This window comes from Rhinatrema bivittatum, chromosome 5, assembly GCF_901001135.1.
Source record: "Rhinatrema bivittatum chromosome 5, aRhiBiv1.1, whole genome shotgun sequence".
NCBI lineage: Eukaryota > Metazoa > Chordata > Amphibia > Gymnophiona > Rhinatrematidae > Rhinatrema > Rhinatrema bivittatum.
This window is the reverse complement of record NC_042619.1, coordinates 301,669,565-301,687,438: the sequence shown is the minus strand read 5'-3', so window position 1 is coordinate 301,687,438 and position 17,874 is coordinate 301,669,565. Positions and strand designations below refer to the sequence as shown.

General features: G+C 42.8%; 1 protein-coding gene across 1 annotated transcript in view; it reads right to left on the bottom strand.

The window, feature by feature from the left end:
• Nucleotides 1-17,874, bottom strand: part of NPC1L1 (NPC1 like intracellular cholesterol transporter 1) — a 124,806-nt gene that overhangs the window by 54,736 nt on the left and 52,196 nt on the right. Inside the window, exons 7-8 of the mRNA XM_029604184.1 lie at nt 5,098-5,212; nt 859-986 (exon numbers count right to left, since the gene is read on the bottom strand). Coding sequence (XP_029460044.1) covers nt 859-986; nt 5,098-5,212 — 243 coding nt within the window. The remainder of the gene's footprint in view (nt 1-858; nt 987-5,097; nt 5,213-17,874) is intronic.

Here is a 17,874-nt window from a genome sequence, read left to right as displayed (position 1 = left end):
CACCCTTCCAACCGGTAAAGAAAAATATTCTTCTCAAATACACATTTTCCACCCTTGGACAACCACAGTCCTCACTATTATCTGGATGCAGGTCAAATATAGTGCCCTATCCCCTCAGCAGGGGTGTTTGCCTTCCTGAGCTGGAAGTGCATCAAAACAGCCAGCTCTCTTAAAAGTCAAATACATCCTCTCTTCCTGTCTTCTAGTTATCCCATTGTAGCAGGCTGGTGGGCTTCCTGGGATTCTCTAGCAACCAAACTCTCTCTCCTCCAACCCCCCCCCCCTACATCCAACCACATACCAAATGTGCTCAGGCCAGGTTATATAGGGGGAGCTTGACCAATCCCAGCACCCAACTGGGAAAAAATCTGAGGGATGGTCAAAAAATGCAAGCACTTCATCCTAGAGATGGAAAAGGCGAACTTCATTTAATAAGGCAGCAAAGCAACCCTTACAGACAAATCTGAGAAAAGCTGGGGACAAATGCAGTGTTCTCAGAGTATGCTATGAAGTCTTGTTTGGTATTCATGGTTAACTGTAGTATACTTTCACCACTGTGGCACACTATGACACACCATTGTATCATAGTTCTATGCCAATACTACAGCAGCATTGCAGAAATATTGTCAACGTTGAATATAAAACAAATTATGACAGCACATCACAAGCGCAAGGCCCATCCTATCTGTCCACTTTCCTTTCCTGTTGTAATATCACAGGTCCTACTTGAAGTCTAGCTTCCCCTTCATTCCCCACAGCTAAGGTCGCCTAAACAATGATCTCTTCAACTTTGATACCTGAGTGACTGAGTCACAGCTTGGTCCTTGAGGGCACACAAAAGCGTTGACCTCCTCCTACCTCTTGCCTGCGTGCATCCAAGGAAACCAGGGCTATGAACATGGACATCTGCAGCAGAAAATCCAGCAGCACGGCCAGGGCAGCATTCAGGGCAAAGGTCTTGACTGCCGGCATCTGTGACAGGGCCCCTGCAGGTCCAGAGGAGAAAAATGGGGGACTTCAGGAATTAGAGGTGCAGGTGATCATCACCCCACATATGTCTATGCTAAGTATTTTGCAGCTCATGAGGTACCGCAACAGACAATGGGTACTAGATTAAGAAGTGGATGCCACAGATGGAGAGAAGGAAACAGAGAAAGAGGGAAGGTAAATGAGGACCTTCAGCAGAGCTACGTGACAATTCATGCTGTCATTAGGGATGTGCATTTGTTGGTTGATTCATTTCATTTGTTTCATCGGTACGTGCGTATCTCACGAATGGGCAGTAGGCACACAAAATGCACCTACCTACGCGCATACCATCCATTTTGCATATCTGCTATTCACTCTTGAGATACATGCGTACTGCCGAAAAGAATGAAACTAATCGACCAACTAGTGCACATCCCTAAATGTCATTACTTGTAGAACTATATATGCATAAGCAGAGGTGTTGGTGGTACTTAAGACTTGCAGATAGACCCATGCGACTTGGGCTCATACAGTCGCCCCCTGAGCTTTTGATAATTAAATTCAGCCCTCACGATCAGCATCCCTCCCTCATCCTGAGAACAATCCTGTAAAAACACAGGACACTAGCGTTACTGAGATCTTTTTGGCTTTATGGGGACAAATTAAGAAATTGGCACCAACCGCATTGAAAGAGCCAAGAGGATGCACTGTGCTGGCTGATTCTTACTCGATCAGTGATAGGCTGCCAGTTTCTTACCAGCTCTTAGTAAGGCAATCCTTGTTTTCACTACATTATTTCGCCCTCTATCACCTCTCTCTATATAACAAAAAAAAATAAGTTATTGTATGATCTGTTTAAAATTTAACACTGAAATTATATTCTAATCATGGGATTTTAGGCAGATTCTGAAACCTTTTACTGGATCAGCATATAAATTATCTAAAAGTATTGTACATGATCTTTTGAAACCGTAGCGGTCCCTTCTTCAGATATCAAATCAAAGATATATTCAAATCTGAGGAAGGGACTTGTGTGGTCTTGATAGCTCATGTATAATAATTTTGGATAATACTTAGATTGATCCAGTAGAAGTCATCACAGCCTGCAGAGAATCCAGTTTTCATTAGAAGCCAAATGGCTACTAAATCACTGTGTTACGTACTCCACTCATTAGACTGAAAATGAAATGCTTTTTCTTCCTTTGTTATCTGGGTGGGGTTTCTTTTGCAATGGTCTCTGACTCCTTTTCTTGATGTCCTCATCTGTCTTCTCTTAACTCCTTTTTCAGGATCTCCTTTCCCTTTTATTTTTTTTTCTCTCTCTCCTGTCTTCATCCTTCCCTCCCTGACATCTGCCTTTCCTTTTTCTGCTACAGATCTCTCCCTTACATAAGCATCAGTTCACTCCCCCTATCCTCTCACAGCTGGATCTCTCCCTTTGTCCTATCCATCTCTCATTCTCCATCTCCCCCTCACAGGGTTGCTCTTTCCATCAATCTCCTACGATCTGGTTCCTTTCTCCCCCAACAGCCACCCCCCATTTTATACCACTCCATCATCCCCACCTTGACTTTCTCATCCTCTCTCACCCATTTCATTTTACTCTCCTCCTTTCATTCTCTCATCCCCTCCAGCTCATCCAACTCAACCCATCATGTCCTCTCTGACTCCCTCACCCTAATTATCCCCTCTCATGCATCTCCCCATCATCTTCTCTTTAATTCACTCTCACCCCAATCACCCCCTTGCATACTCTCCCTTCTTCTCCCAATATCCTCTCTGACTCTCTATCATACGTATTTGCCCATTATCCCTTATAGCTCTCACATATATACCCCCATCCATTATCTGCCTCTCTTTCTCTTAAACTCTTCCTCTTCCTCCCAATCTCTGGATCTGGCTCTCTCTCACCCCCTCTATTTCCATTACATTTTCTGGCACTCTCACATTTACCCCCCACCTCATCACACTTCTGGCTCTCTCTCACTTCCTCCAACCCCCATCACCACAACTGGTTCTCTCTCATACACACAGTATCCATCGCCACATCTGGCCCAACCCTGCCTCTCTTCATCCCCATCACTACCTCTAGCTTTCTTTCAAACAGATCCTCCCCATCAGGGTCTTTCTTCCACTCCATTTGCACCCATTCCCCATGTATTGTGCTCCTGCACTCCCCCACACATTCCCACCTCCCACATGATCTTCAGGCACTCCCATACCCTGCTTCTCTTTTGTTAACTCACACAGGCCAAGTGTGCATGAGAGAGGATACTGCATTCACTTCCCCTTTTTATGTTCAACCTCCTCATCCCCCCCAAAAAAAATGTATCCTCTCCCAATACCCCCCTCTCACACCACCAGCATTCATCTCCTATTCATCTCATCCTCTTTCAGCATTTACCTCCTCTGCCTCCCCATCAATCACTTACAGCTCCCCAGGTGCACTCTAGGACTCCTCCTCCCCCACTCTGACCTCAGCTGAGTCCTGGGATCACAGGCTGTGGCTGTGATTGTATCTGGTCCAGCCCCCTCCCCTCCTGTTGAAAAAAAAAAGGGGGAGCGGGTGGGAGGGAATGACACTAAGGCACAGGACACATCAGAACAGAAAAGAAATTGTTCTGCTCCCTTGTCCAGCTTGTCTACTCCGCCTGCAGTAGCTGCTCTCTCTTACTCCCTCCTCCTCCTGACAGGAAGGGGGAGGGGGTTTTGAGGAGACATTACATAGAAAAAAACCAATTGCTCTGCTCTTTTTTCCAATACTTCCCCCCTGTTCCCCGCAGAGAAGTAAGCAGAACAGCTATCTGAGAATTGGGGCACTAGCCAATAGACTCAGGGCAGGAGGCCTGTATGCCTATAGCTAACTCTGTGTACGAGTCCTCCAAATTCCTCTGCTCTTCTCAGAGTAGCTGTGTTAACAGGAGAGCCGCATCTCATCTTTCACTCACTGCTACCACTCACTCCATATGAACCATGATATCGGAATTTAAACCATGTGCAAGATACGAGCCTCTATCATATCTTGTTTCATTTGAGGTGATTTGTTAATACGCCTCTTCCCAGGAGTGCAAGGGAAAGTGCATAAGAGAAGCTTAAAGAACTTGAGAAAAACAGTGGCCTCTGCTAGGAAAATCTGCAGAATTAGAATGCAGGATTGCTCAATGTGTAAATTTCTGAAACTATACACATGACATTGGGGGCATACCTGTCTCATGCATGACCTCCTAAAGGTCATGCAGTGAGTGGGGGGCTGGGGGGTTGGAACCCGAGGTTCCAGGAACCATTGAGTTGCTCCACCGCCAGTTCCAAGGAAAGGGAAGCAACACTGTGCAATTCATTATCTAGTGAGATTAGTCTGCTTTTCAGAATACCCACAATGAATATGCATGAGATAGATTTGCATGTATATTCATCATGGATATCCTGAAAACCAGACTGACTGAGAGTGTCCTGAGTATTGTCTTGAAAACCACTAGTCCACCCTGCTGTTTATTTGCGGTCCTCACTCTGGATTAGGGTTACCATCTTACCCAAGTCAACCTGAACAGGCTGATCCAGTCCTGGTTTTACAGCTTTGATTTCCCTAAGAAAAGTAGTTCTACGTCTCTGTGCATACACAATGGAACAAAATTAGGACTGGTTTAACCTCTCCAGGTTGACCTGGGTGTCGTAGCAACCCTACTCTGGAAGTATTCACCATTTAAGTGCTTTAGCCTGCACGTGGCTTTGGACTCAGAAAATGACAATATTGAGATACTTTGAGAAAAACCACAGGCAGTGAACTAAGCACAGGGTGGCCAGATGGTTCCATGAACACAGGGACCTTTATAGCTAGATCTGGTTTCTAACCTTCCAGCCCAAGACATTTTTTAGCCTTGCAGCTCAGGAAGAAAGGCAGGATTATAAAACCCAGCATGTTTTGAAAAACCAAAATCTGGGGGGGAAAAAAAACCAAACAACTCACCAGCCCAATATGTGGTCCAATGGTTCTGGCAAGCTCCCACAAGTTCCTGCTGTTTATACAAGTGAAGTAGGAGGGAGAGTGAATTCTCTCCAGGAAATCCTGACCTGAACCAGTGTACTCTTGTTACTACATGCAATAATAGAGAAAGTGAGAGAGAATCTTACCTAAGAAGAAGCAGATGGACTCTGAGCTGCTGCAGAGGAGCATGCTGGGAGCCACACTCCCCAGGACTCGGCCGATATGTTCCTCTCTCCGCTCCCCAGGTTTCCTCTCACTTCTCTACAAACCACATGAAGACCTGTCAGGCTGCTCCCTAGTTCTTGTTCTTCCTCTCTAACTAGCATTGGCACCAATATTGACATCATCCCACTCAACCCAGTATTCATGATGCTTATAATATGCAGTAGCTGAGTCTCAGCCTAGCAAGTTAACAATGCTCATATCATGCAATGCTTCAGGCTCAGCCCAGCAAGTTACTGATACTTATAGCCTGCAGTGACTCAAACATAGCCCAGTAAGTTATTGACAGTCGTAAGAATGTTAGGAATTATTAGGAAAGGAATGGAGAATATCAAAATATCTCTGTATCAATCCATAATGAGTCCATGCCTGGAGTACTGTGTACAATTCTGATCACTGCATCTCAAAAAAGATATAGGTGAACTGGAAAAGGTACAGAAGATGGAGACCAAACTGATAAAGGGAATGAAACTGCTCCGGTTAGGGCTGTTCAGTTTGGAGAAGAGACGACTGAGGGGGGATACGATAGAGATCAGATCATGTGTAGAAAAGACAAATGTGAATTGGTTGTTTCCCATTCAAAAAATATACTACTCGGGGACACTCCATGATGTTAGTAAGTAGCACATTTAAAACAAACAGGAGAAAATATTTTTTCACTCAATGCACAATTAAGCTCTTGAACTCTTTGCTAGAGGATGTGCTTAAAGGCAGTTAGCATAACTAAGTTTAAAAAAGTTTGGACAAGTTCTTAAGGTGTTGTGGATGCTATCCCCAACTGCAAGAATAAACACTGACAGTTGAAAAGCAGAAGGTTTTTTTTTTTTTTTATTAGCGAGGCTCTCACAGAGCAATGCACAAGTCTGTACAGATATACAATGCTGGCAGAGCTCAGCTTACAATAGCTTTGCAGCAATTTTTATATGCCTCTTCCCCTCTCCATCTCCCTGTATTACCCCTATTCTCGTTTACCAATGCAACAACCTCCTCTTTTCATTCCTACCTTTAACAGGTTACTACAGTTCTCTTATCTAAGTTTTACTTCCAATCAACTTGCAGTAATTTTCATGTCTGGCTCGTGATCAGAACCTGCTTCAGAGCAACGACAGACATTCTTGTTCAGCATGTGCCACCAGCTGGGTTGGCATCAAAAAGCACCCTAACAGAGGAAAAGTCCATATTAACTAGCTGGACTTGAGAAAAGTAATTACTTATCCTTGGGCATTAACAGAATGGGATCTATCTACTATTTGGGATCCTGCCAGGTGCTTGCGACTTGTATTGGCCATTGTTGGACACAGGCTTGATGAACCCTTGGTCTGACCCAGTATGGCAATTCTTAGGTTCTTAAGAAGGCTGAGGATAATATTTTCTTTCTAAAGTGCTTAAGGGGGGGGGGGGGGGGTTGCTTTACAAATCTTTCTTCAATATACAAAATAAAGCAAACTGATGATGTCATTGATAATTATTGCCTTTCTGACATCGCCCTCAGAGAATAATGTACCGAAGAATGACAATAAGAAGACAGGAAGTTCCATGCTGGGTCAGACTAATGGTTCATCGATCCCAGCATCCTGTCTCCAACAGTGGCCAATCCAGGTCACTGGAAAAAGTACCTGAAGATCCAGATGGTGAATCCCTTTTGCTCATTCCCAGAAGTAAGGGTTGGCTATTCCCTAAGCCTGTCTTGGTAATAATTATCAATGGACCTGTCCTCCAGAAACTTGTCCAAACCTTTTATTTAGTCATTTATACTACTAGTCTTGACAACATCCTCCAGCCATAAATACCACAGTTTAATTATGTGTTGACTAAAAAATATTTTCTTAAATTTGTTTTAAACCTGCTACTGGCTGGTTTTATGGTGTATCCTCTAGCCCTAGAGCTATATGAAAGGGTAAATAACTGTTCCCTTTTAACTTGTGCTATCATGATTTTATAAGCCTTTATCATATCTTCTGTTGCAATCAGCAGTCCACAGACTGCCCCAACAGACTGCTGCTCTTACCTCCAGCCCAGCCCGAGTTGCAGCAGAACGCCGCCAGCATATATGGTGGGATACTGCCGCCATCTTTCCCCGAACAAGAATGCCATTTTCCGATGCGACGAGATGCCACTGAGGCCTACTGCACTGTGCACCCTCCCCAGGCATGTGCATCTCTCCCTGGGCCTTAAAGGGACCATAGTGGGAAAAGCCCCGCAGACCCTGAAGATGATGACACCAGTAGTGCCCTATAAGAGGGCAGCTCCTGAACAACAACATGCCTCAGCAACAGGTCTCCCTAGAGTCTTTGTAATGTGAGTTGCCTCAGCAGTTCCTGACCCTCCTCTTCCGTTCCTGATCCTCGTCTTCAGTTCCTGAACTTTGTTTTCAGTTCCTGGTTTTCTTCTTTGTCCTCTGTTTCAGTAGCTCTTGTCTCTGTCTCCAGGTCCTGTGGTTAGTCTCCAGTTATCTTCATCTGCCTGCCTGCTCTGCTCCTTGCCTTCCTGCCTGTCTATCTGTCCCTCCTGCCCTATGGACGGATACCTGGTATTTGACTGCTACTTGACTCCTGGGCCTTCTCGCTTGCTGCCTGCCTCTGACCACTGCCTGACTCTTGGTGGACTCTGAAGATGCCTGCCACTGATCCCAGCCTGTCTCAGAATTTGTCTGATCTCAGTCCACTCCAACCCTACTACATCAAAGAATCCTTGCTGTCCACACAGGCTCCCTCCTAAGACCTGCCAGCCCTGGCACCCAAAAGCTCAACCTGAGGGGAAGAAGGGCTGGTAAAGCCAAAGCTCCAGTTGGGCCTCTGCCTTGTCTGAGTCCGCCTACCAATGGTGGGGACCTGCAGGGCTCCTTCCTGCAGGTTGTTTCAACCCCATCTCGACCTAAGGGTCCACGCCTACAACATCTTTGAGTTGAAGAGTCCTAACCTGTAAAGCCTATCTTTATAAGGGAGCTGTTCCATCCTCTTTTTGTTGGCCTTCTCAGTACCTTTTCTAGTTCTGCTGTATATTTTATGAGATGAGGCAACCAGAAATGCACACAGAACTCAAGGTGCAGTCTCACCATGGATCGATACAAAGACATTATGATATTTTCAGATTTATTCTCTATTCCTTTCCGCTTAATTTCTAACATTGTATTTGCCTTTTTTGACTGCAGCTGCGCACTAAGCTAAGGATTTCAATGTATTGTCCATAATGATTACAAGATCCTTTTCCTGAGTGGTTACTCTTAATATGGAACCCAGCATTGTACACATGTAGTTAGGATTATTTTTCCATAGGTGCATAACTTTGCACTTATCCACATTAAATTTGATCTGTTATCAAGATGCCCATTTTCCCAGTCTCACCAGGTCCTCCTGAAGTCCTCAGTCTGCTTGTGTTTTAACTGCTTTGAATAATTTAGTCATCTGCAAATTTGATCACCTCACTTATTAGTCCCTTTTCCAGATCATCCTACTCATTGCTCAGTTTTCTAGATCATTAATGAATATGTTAAACAACACTGGTCCTATTTACCTCTCTTCATTGGGCAAGCAAACCATTTAGTCCTACTCCTTGTTTCCTTTACCAGTTACCAATTTATAATAGGACATTGCCTCCTATCCCATGACTTTTTAATTTCCTGAGGAGCCTCTCATGAGGGACTTTATCAAATAGCTTCTCAAAATTCAGGTACACTATATCAATAGCCTTGCCCTTATCCACATACTTATACTTTATGTGGCTTTTCCCCTTTAAGCCATACTTAGCAATAGTTTGCATCATTTTCTCTAGCACTGATGTCAAATTCACTGGCCTGTCATTTCTTGGATCACCATGGGAGCCCACTTTAAAAATTGATATTACATGGCTAACCTCCAGTCTTCAGGTACAGAGGCAGATTTTAATGATAGGGTGCAGATTACTGTACAATGGGTTTGTGGGTTCACATTTGAGTCTCTTCAGAACTCTAAGGTGAACACCATCAGATCTTGGCGATTTGCTGCTAGTATTTGTCAGTTTGTTCTAGCACCTCTTCTAGATTCACAGTAATTTGTTTCAGTTCTTCTGAATTACCACCTACAAAAAATGGTTCTGGTGTGGGTATCTCCCCAAGACAAAACAGAGTGGCGGAACTATATGTCAATTAAAAATACTCAAAATTGAAACAAAAAAACCAGATAGGGTCTTAATTAAAACTAACATAGGTACAACAGGTAAAGAGAGTGGCCCAGTGAGTCCCCTGCTGGGGGGGACAGGGCCTGCGTAACAGCCAACATTATGACAAGAAGAACTAGTTCAAAAATTAATTTAAACTGAAGTCCCAACATGGTCATGTTTCGGCATAAAACGCCTGCTTCAGGGGAATGTTAAAATAATCATGTTGTAGGAAATGACATATGTGCATGTGCATTTTTAGATTGCGTGGTTCTCATTTTGGAATATACATCTGTTAAGTGGGAACTATGCCAGAAGCTGGAAATTTTCTTTGTGAAGCTTTTTCAACCACTTAAGAGTCCTCATGAAAATTTGATTTTGCCACACATGGAAATTGACAGAAGTTTTTTTCTTACTACTTGATTATTTTAACATTCCCCTGAAGCAGGCATTTTATGCCAAAACAAGGCCATGTCAGAACTTCAGTTTAATTATTTTTTCAATCAGTATTCCTTTTATCATTAATATCACTACTCTTACTATTAGTATTTAGCTTAGGTGCACAGCTGACATGTTCCTGTGATTTATGATATTTAAAGCTATTTATGTGCTACACCTATGTTTCTTTTATTTAAGACCCCAATTCTGAGTGATTTTAGTTGTCATTTAGTTCCACAATCCTGTTCTTTAGTGGGTCTCTCTCCACTATTCCTCTACAATAAAGACCAAAACAAACGAGCCGATTCTGTAAAGTGTGCTTGGCCGTGAGCACTGTTTAATATGGGTTTGGCCTCGTGTTTTCGACGGGCATCTATTACCCCTCATACTGTAAGGGGTTAGTGCCTTGAAAACGTACGGCCAAACCCCCTGAAAACTAATAGCACTCAGCACATGCAAATTCATGCTGATGAGGCGATTAGTCAGTCACCCGGGATTCAGAAAGTAAAATGTGCAGCCAATCTGCACATTTTACACTCATAAATTAACGCCTGCCTAAGGGCAGGCGTTAATTTATAAGCAGCCAGAAAAGTGTACACCCTCCAACTTAATATCCTAGCGATATAGTTGGAGAAACCAAAAATGTAAAAAAAAAAAAAAATTTTTAAAATAAAATAAAATAAAAAATGTGCCGGCTGGTCCGGTTAGGAGAACGGACGCTCAATTTTACCAGCGTCCATTTTCCTAACCAATTGCTGTCAGCGGGTTCGGAAAACTGATGCTCGTAAAATTGAGTGTCGGTTTCCTGAACCTGCTGACAGTTCCACCTCTCCTGGGCCAAGGAGGCACTAGGGGAGCATAATCATCCCTAGCATCTCCTTTTAGCATGACCCCTCATTTAAATATAGGATCGCATGCCCAGGAAAGGTGGCTGGGCGCATGTTGGGAGAGCGGACTGTCAACACTGAGCGCCTGTTCTCCTGTGATCATTTCTGAATTGGGCTGAAAGTGGGGGAGCAATTTTCCTGGAAGCTTGGGGGTGGTCTTCCATACCAGTGTACTGAAGCCTGGGCGAGACCTGAGAGACATCCTGGCCTCTTCCCCCTGACATTATTGAAAGGGGACCAGCATGATTTAAAATGCTGTGCCTGCAATGTGCAGCCACTCGTGTGCAACTGAAGTTGTGTGCCAAAAGGGCGCATGGTGTGCCCCAAGGGAGGATTTTGCTGAGGTCCTAGACTTCAACTAGACTTGATTTCTTCCTCATTGTGTACTAGGGATGTGAATAGTTTTTCAACGATTAAAATTATCGCCCGATAATTTTAAAATTGTCTTAAATCGTTAAAGAACACGATACAATAGGAATTCTAACGATTTATCGTTAAAAAATCGTTAATCGGGTTAGTGCGCACTAACGGAAGTTAGTGCGCACTAACCGAAAATGATACAAATTGACACTTTTCAGGTCAGTTAGGAATGAATATGTATTCCTATTGGCTGGCTGCCCTCTTATTTATTGATGTTACCAAGGTTCCCACTGAGGTGATGGTTGGGGGGATGGAAAATGGAAACGGTTGGTAGCTTGACAAAAAAGAAATGTGATCAGTCAATGTGACTAGAACTTGTGCCTATCCCTGATACCGGGAGTGTTGTGATCTTCCTGCACACAGTTCCCTAACCCTGATACCGGGAGTGTTGTGATCTTCCTGCACGCAGTGCCCTAACCCTGATACTAGGGGTGTTGTGATCTTCCTGCACGCAGTGCCCTAACCCTGATACCGGGGGTGTTGTGATCTTCCTCCACTGAGCAGGGATACGGCACTGCGTGCAGGAAGATCACAACACTCCCGGTATCAGGGTTAGGGTACTGTGTGCAGGAAGATCAAAACACTCCCGGTATCAGGGTTAGGGTACTGTGTGCAGGAAGATCACAACACCCCTGGTATCAGGGTTAGGGCACTGTGTGCAGGAAGATCACAACACCCCTGGTATCAGGGTTAGGGCACTGTGTGCAGGAAGATCACAACACTCCCAGTATCAGGGATAAGGCACTGAGTGCAGGAAGATCACAACACCCCTGGTATCAGGGTTAGGGCACTGTGTGCAGGAAGATCACAACACCCCTGGTATCAGGGTTAGGGCACTGTGTGCAGGAAGATCACAACACTCCCAGTATCAGGGATAAGGCACTGAGTGCAGGAAGATCACAACACCCCTGGTATCAGGGATAGGGCACTGCATGCAGGAAGATCACAACACTCCCGGTATCAGGGTTAGGGCACTGTGTGCAGGAAGATCACAACACCCCTGGTATCAGGGTTAGGGCATTGAGAGCTGCAGCAGCCAACCAAAAGTTTTCTCCAGCTGTTGTAGGTGCTAGTCTTTTATTATCAGATATCTTATAATAGAAGCAGTGCTTACCAAACAATGCAGAGTAAATGCCAGCTCAGCTCTTCTGAGCCATAATACTTAGTTAAATACATCACCACCTCTAACTTACATAACTAATGAGTTAGTTTTCCTAATTGATTGGCATTATCATTTTGTCTTATATACGCTATTAAGACTGGATTATTGTAAATCATATGATTTTTTTGTAAATTGAGCCCAGAAGGCAGAAACAAAACTCAATGCTGACCTTTAACACACTTTTTTACTTTTAACATACATTTTAGTATTTCAGCAGCCTTGGCTACTCCTACAAGCCTGATCAATGCAATCTCTATTCCTACAAGCCTGATCAGTGCAATCTCATCATGCTGTATTTATCTTTATTTCTTAATCGCCACCAAACTAGTCTGGTTTCATAGAAAAACTTCTCAAAGCACCCTTATACAACTTTGCAGCTCTCAGAATTTAGAAGCCCATCCCCATTTCACTAAGTGAACAGTGGCGAAACTGGACTCTTTGTGGACGGTGATTATTGGTTTAGAGAAGGCTCTAACTGCAAAGACAGATTCAGTTATGCCATCATTTTCTGATCTTCATACTCAGGTTAAGGTACAAGATTAATTACTGGGTAAATTAAATCAAAGGGTAAATCAGCTTGAGGGCAAATATAAGGAAGCTCAAGGTTCTAAAATGGCATTGATTACAGATAAAACTATAACACATAGGAAAATAAAAGTTTTAGAAAATCAGTATAGAAGTCATAATATTTGCCTTGTAAATTTTCCAGGAAGTATTACCTGGAGATTCTGAAGGTTCCTCTGGAATTTATTTGTCCTGTTATTAAAGCTCACTATTTACCTAATGTAGTGGGGGTTTCAGGTACTGATCCCTTTTCAAGAATAGAATCATCAATTTAACAGATTTTCTTCTAAATTATCAGGTTGAAGTTACAAAATTACTATGTTAGTGTTATTTGTACTTGAATCTGATAAGTACTGGACAATGAAGATGCTCTTTCGAGTTAAACAGAAAGTTGTGTTTATTTTGCCTGATAAATCAAAGGTTATACAGATTAGGCATAAGATGTTTCTCTTAAAAATCAGGAGGTTTCCCAATAAATGCAAGATTAAATTTCAAGGGAAAAAATATTTGTTTTTTGAACCTAATCAATTAGATTCTTTCTTGTGGGTTAGAGCAGGCTCTACTAGTGAGGGAGGTTCACAGAATGGAGTATAACTTGGAATTTTTTAAAGGGGTATTCCTATATATTTTTTTTCTTCTGTTTAAAGCTGTTCCCCATTGAGGTCTAAGATTTTTTGAACATATCATTAGGAAAATTTTGTTGTTTTTTTTTTTTCTTCTTTTTTTTGTAATTTGTATTTGTACTATTTATTTCCTGCAAATTTTAATTTCTATTGTGGACATTGAAAATAGAATAAAGAAACTTAAAATAAAAAAAAATACCAAAGCAAAGTATTAATTTATTTTTTCTGCTATGGTCTTAACTTTCGTGAGCATCTCTTTTACCCCTGATCATCAAATGGTCCAACTGACTCCCTTGCAAGATTCTTACTTGTGATGTATTTGAAAATGTTTTTATTAGAAGTTTCAGGTTTTTGTGGCAAGCCTTTCCTCACATTCTCTTGGCTTGCCTGATGTGCTTACCACCCGTGAGCGGTTAACTCACTCCTGACGCCATCTCTTTCTGAGCTCTCGGTGCAGCCTGGAGAAGCCGCTGACACCACCTGTGTCTTGTTGCCGCTTCCCAGGGTGGGGAGTTGCCGCTTTGTCTCTTGCGTGGCTGGAGCACTGCAGCCCCCTGCTGCTGCCTGGGAGCCTTGCAGCCGGACACTGCCTTTGTAATCCGGTGCTTTAGCTTGCACCACCAACACATCACTCCTGCACTTGATGCTGCTGCTTCTCCCAGTGTTCTCTCTAGGCACGCGCGCCTCTGATGTGGATTTAAAGGGACCACGATGGGAAAAGCCCCGCGGCCCTTTCTGATGATGTCATGCATTCAGTCCTATAAAATAGAGTTCTTCAGTATGCTGTTCCTTGCCTTTGGAATGGATCACTAGCACCATCAATGTCTTCTTGTTCTTCGTTCCATGTTCCTGGTCTCTTGCCAATTCCTGGTTCCTGACGTCAGTGTCTTCAGTCCTGAGTTCAAGTCTTCACCTTTGTCCTGAGTTCAAGTCTTTGTTCCTGTGTTCCATATCTTGTTCTTAGTTCCTGAGTCTTTGTTGTGTTCCTGAGTCTTCCAAGTTCTCAGAGCCCAGCACCCAAGTCCTGTGAGGACATGGACCTTGACCAGCCCATGGTGGGCTATGTCGGTCGCATTGCTACCCAAGTCCTAGGGCCAAGATTTCCAAGTCTTCAAAGTCCAATTCTTCATTTTCAAGTCTGAGTTCCAGGTCTCCTTCCTCATCTTTCAAGTAGTTCCAAGTTCCAATTCCTTCAAGGGTGCCAGCATCATGGTCTGCAACTAGCCTATGGTGGATTGTGTAGGGCACTTCGTTGAACAAGACCTGTTTCCAAGTCTTCAAGTTCATTCCTGCTGGTTCAAGTCCTCAGAGGCCATGCTCGCTCCAATACTATGGTTTCCTAGTTCCGGTCTCGTGGAATTTGTCCAGTCAACATATCTCCTTGTTCCTAGTTCCTCATCTGGATCCATATTCCTCGTTTCAGGTGATGTTCCTCATTCCAAGACTCCTGTGCCTTTGGGTCTCATTTCTGTGCGAGTAGATTCACTGGATGCTTGAGTGTTCCAAGTGTTCCAAGTCTCCCAGTGCTTCTAAGCTTCAGCCTAGCCCGTGCCCAGATGCGCTCACCTACCATAGTGCGTACCTCGGAACCTTGCCCATGAGGGTGTGCTGTGGTCCAAGGGCTCATGCTTACCCGTCAATCAAGCCCCACGCCCGATCGTAACAATTTACAAAGGTCCTCCTCTCTCCAGAGTCTGTGAGGGTCTGAGATCACAACCAATTGTGAAGGCCTTGTGACTCTCAACAGATAGCAAGGCGTCCATCTCCTACATTGCTTTATTAATATTTTACATCTAATTTGCCAGTGGTTATGGCCTTTCCAATTTTCTTCATTTTGACCTTTTCCTTTTTAAAGGTATGCCTCTTTGACTTCAATATTCTCAATTCATAGAACCATTTAGCCACGCTGACCATTGTTTGGTCTTCTTTTTATCTTTTTTAACTTGTGGAATACATTTTATCTGGGTTTCCAAGATGGTATTTTTAAACATGCCTCATGCAGACTTTTAATCTTGGCAACTGCTCCTTTTAGTTTCCTTCCAATTCCTTATTTTATCATAGTCTCCCTGAGGTCCATATTCAGCCACTATGCAGCTGAGTTAGCAGGATAAACCTATCTGGCTAACTTAGCCAGGATATTCAGTGGCATGGTCGTGTCACTGTATCAACTCAGCTATCTAGAAGTTAAATGGATAAATCTATATGGCTAACTTTAGGACAGGTCAGTGGCCCAGCCAGAGTTTTCTGGATATGTTATTCAGCTAACTCAGAATATTGAAGTTAGCTGGATAACTTATCCGACTAACTCAACTCCTCCCTGTTACACCCCCATCCTACCCACCACTTAGCCGGCAGGCCTAAAGTCTTATCAATGGTTCTTTATTGTGGAAATAAAGGGCTTACAAATCAATAGGTTTTGCTTATCCAACAGTGTGTCATGTCAATAGTCATATGACATTTTCAGTATGTTTAAAAACTCACAATGCGTCTCCCATTTCTAGAATTAATGGCAGTGAAAAGCAAAAAAAAAAAAAGACACTATTAATCAAGTTGACTTAGGGAACAGCCTCTGCTATTACTGGCATCATGGGATCTACTTAGTGTTTGGGTACTTGTCAGGTACTTTAGCCTGGATTGGCCACTGTTGGAAACAGAATCCTGGGCTCAATGAACCCTTGGTTCTTATGTTATGTTCTCAGAGGACTGAGGACCCATATATTTTAAAGAGGATGGTGAGTTCCTCCTGAAACAGACACCATTGACACACAGTTTCATGTCAGGGTAGTTTTCATTAAAGCTCCTGGATCACAGATAAGTGGTGTTTTTATATGCAAGTTTAAAAATATCATAAAAGAGTACATTTGAGAATGGTATCATATATCAATAATCACAACAGGCTCAATAAGGACTGAAGATCAAGTAGATTCAATTATAACTGGTGAGCCAAGGCATGTGTTTGCCACAAGTAACTTTGTGAATGAAGGTCCTTTATTCTTTACAAAACAAAAAACAGTATTAAGATAGATCAGGAAGGCTATGTTAATACATTGACCTAAGTTCCTTCTGAGTTGTTTTGGGGATTTTTGGTAACTTTCTGAAAAGTTTAATGCAAAATTACTAGTTATTTGCTGATTTTAACAGATTGAAGATTAAAAAAAAAAAAAGTGAATATGGTATGTGCAAAAGTTTGGACACCCTTTCAATCAGTCTTTAATAACATCTCTTTAGGCAAAAAGTACAGCTTTCAAACACTTCCTGTAGCCAGCTTTCTGTTCTTGCTTTTGGGGGGGGGGGGGGTTCCCACTCTATCTTGCAAAACTCTTCTAGCTCAGACATGGGATTTTCAATAATATTCAAATCTAGGGACTATGAAGGCTTTTCCAAAAAGCTTTTTCTTTCTTTTCTGTAAGTTCTTCATTTGATTTTGAAGTATATTTCAGATCATTGTCATGCTGAAATATCCCACCTCTTTTCAGCTCGTATTCCTTCATTGACTGTGGGACATTTTTCAAGGATATGTTCCATACTTTAGTTGATGACTTTTGTGATGGACTCAGAGAAAAATTTCCTTCAGACAACTCTCCCATGTAATGTGAACCTGTAGACATCTACTCCAGTGTCAGCTAAACTTTTCAGCAGGTCACCTGCAGGAACTATGGGTTTTATTTTGCAGACCTGACCAGTTTTTGGGCAGTTTTATCAGATATTTTTCTTGGTCTTCCAGATCTTGCCTTAAGTTCGACAGTTCCACGTAATTTCCATTTCTTAACAACGTTCTGGCAGTTGAAATTGCTGGCTGGAAGCATTTGGAGATTTTTTTTAAATAGCCTTCCCCTGCTTTCAAATGCTCAGCCAGCTGCTTTGAGAAGCCCATGCTTCTTGAATGTAGTCCAGAACAATGATCACAACCTAAGAGATTAGAACTGTGAAAGTATTTGTTCAACCATGGAATTTTCTTCACCTGAACAATTGAAGACCTAAGGAATCAATCAACTTTTCGGGCTTTATTGACAACTTTTTAAATAAAGGAGTAATGAATCAACTGGAAGGGTGTCCAAATTTTTGCACGACATATTCACTTTTTTATTATTATTTCAATCTATTACAATAAGCAAATAAATAGTAATTTTGCACAAAAACTTGTAGAAAGCTGTCGTGTTTAACTTTGCACCATGTAGAGACTGTGTTAGTTTCTGTTCACTGTCTGGTTGATTTTAAAACCCTTATGCGTGCCAAAGCCTGGAGATATGTGCGTGAATCAGTGAGGGTTTTAAAACCCATGTGGGTATGCTCATAAAAAAAAATTTCACCTAAAGGGTCGGGGCGTGGGTGGGGTCTGGGCGGGGACCTGGGTGGGCTGGAACTGTACCATGATATCTGCACATAAGTGTTCACACACACAAGTGTGCACCGGGGTCCCCAAATGCGTAACTTTACTTCTGCTATGGACAGCGTGTAAGTCATGTACAAAAA